General features: G+C 41.8%; 1 protein-coding gene across 1 annotated transcript in view; it reads right to left on the reverse strand.

The window, feature by feature from the left end:
• Positions 1–506, reverse strand: part of LOC125025564 (histone H1.1, embryonic-like) — a 776-nt gene extending 270 nt beyond the window's left edge. Inside the window, exon 1 of the mRNA XM_047613587.1 lies at positions 137–506. Coding sequence (XP_047469543.1) covers positions 137–506 — 370 coding nt within the window. The remainder of the gene's footprint in view (positions 1–136) is intronic.
• Positions 507–1,176: the final 670 nt, after the last annotated feature.

Below are 1,176 nucleotides of genomic sequence, written 5' to 3' on the forward strand. Positions count from 1 at the left end.
TCATCGGAACTGGGTTGATTGAGAAAATCAACAGATAGAACATCATGGAAACTTTATTCACAAATCGACAATGACTAATAGTAACCTTCGTAAACGAAGTAAACATACCCTACAGATATTCACAGGCGTTTCATACCCATCTTTCCTTTCAAAGCCTTCTTTGATACTCTCTGGTGCATATTCGTTAAATTCCTAAAACTCTGCTCTTTTTGGCCCGATAGTATTTTTCCAATCTTCGGTCTGCTCGCAACTTTGGTGATGACCTTGGAGCATGTGGACGCCTTCTGTGAAGTGGTCTTCTTTCCAGGAATCTTGAAGGTCCCGTTCGCGCCCGTGCCTGCTACTTGAACAAGTTTTCCTTCCTCCACAAACGCTTTGAGATGTTTCTTGATGGAGAGAGCCTTTGCTTCGGCGTCGACTTTCTTGTTGTCCCGGAGATATTTCTTGATAGAATGCAGAGAGACGCCTCTCCGATCATTCAGAGCCTCTACAGCTTCAAAGACCATGTCGCCAATCGTCAAGGACTTGGCATTAGCTCGAGGAGTCTTTGCGGAGCTCCTCGCCGATGCTTTCAACCGCCTGGGTGTCCTTAATGTTCTTGGTGCCTTCAAGGACCGCGGTGTCTTCAAGGTCGACTTGGGAATTCTCAGAGACTTTGTAGGAGTTCTGGGTGTGCTTGGAGTCTTAGGCGTTTTTGATACAAGAGTCATGTTGCCGATTTCAAGAAGATGCCCGAATGCAAGTGTTTAGACCTCAGCCTCTGTTAATATGTATGTGTTCATCAGCGACCCTCGTCTCCCCGAAGAAGTCCCAGGTAGTAGGAGAGGTAGGAGGCGTCTCCGGTGTGTGTGGTTAAAGTCTGGATCATTTTGTTTACTTATTACTGACAAATATACAGATATCATAACATGAAAGTCCAAAATTTATGTGTACGAAGAGAAATTATGTATTCATTTGGGCAGTATGAAGTCAAAGGATTTACCATAGGTAATAGCCCCAGGCGATCGCATTCTCTTTCAGTTGTAAATAATTCGTTTTCTTTAATTAGAAATATCTACATGGAATAAGCAGATAACAGCAAGAAAAATACTAGAAGATAAGTTTAATTTATTATCAACTGTAATTTATTATGTTTATTCTTAGGTGTCTATAATCAGATTAAAAACAAAATACGCT

This window comes from Penaeus chinensis, chromosome 5 (genome assembly GCF_019202785.1).
Source record: "Penaeus chinensis breed Huanghai No. 1 chromosome 5, ASM1920278v2, whole genome shotgun sequence".
Lineage (NCBI taxonomy): Eukaryota > Metazoa > Arthropoda > Malacostraca > Decapoda > Penaeidae > Penaeus > Penaeus chinensis.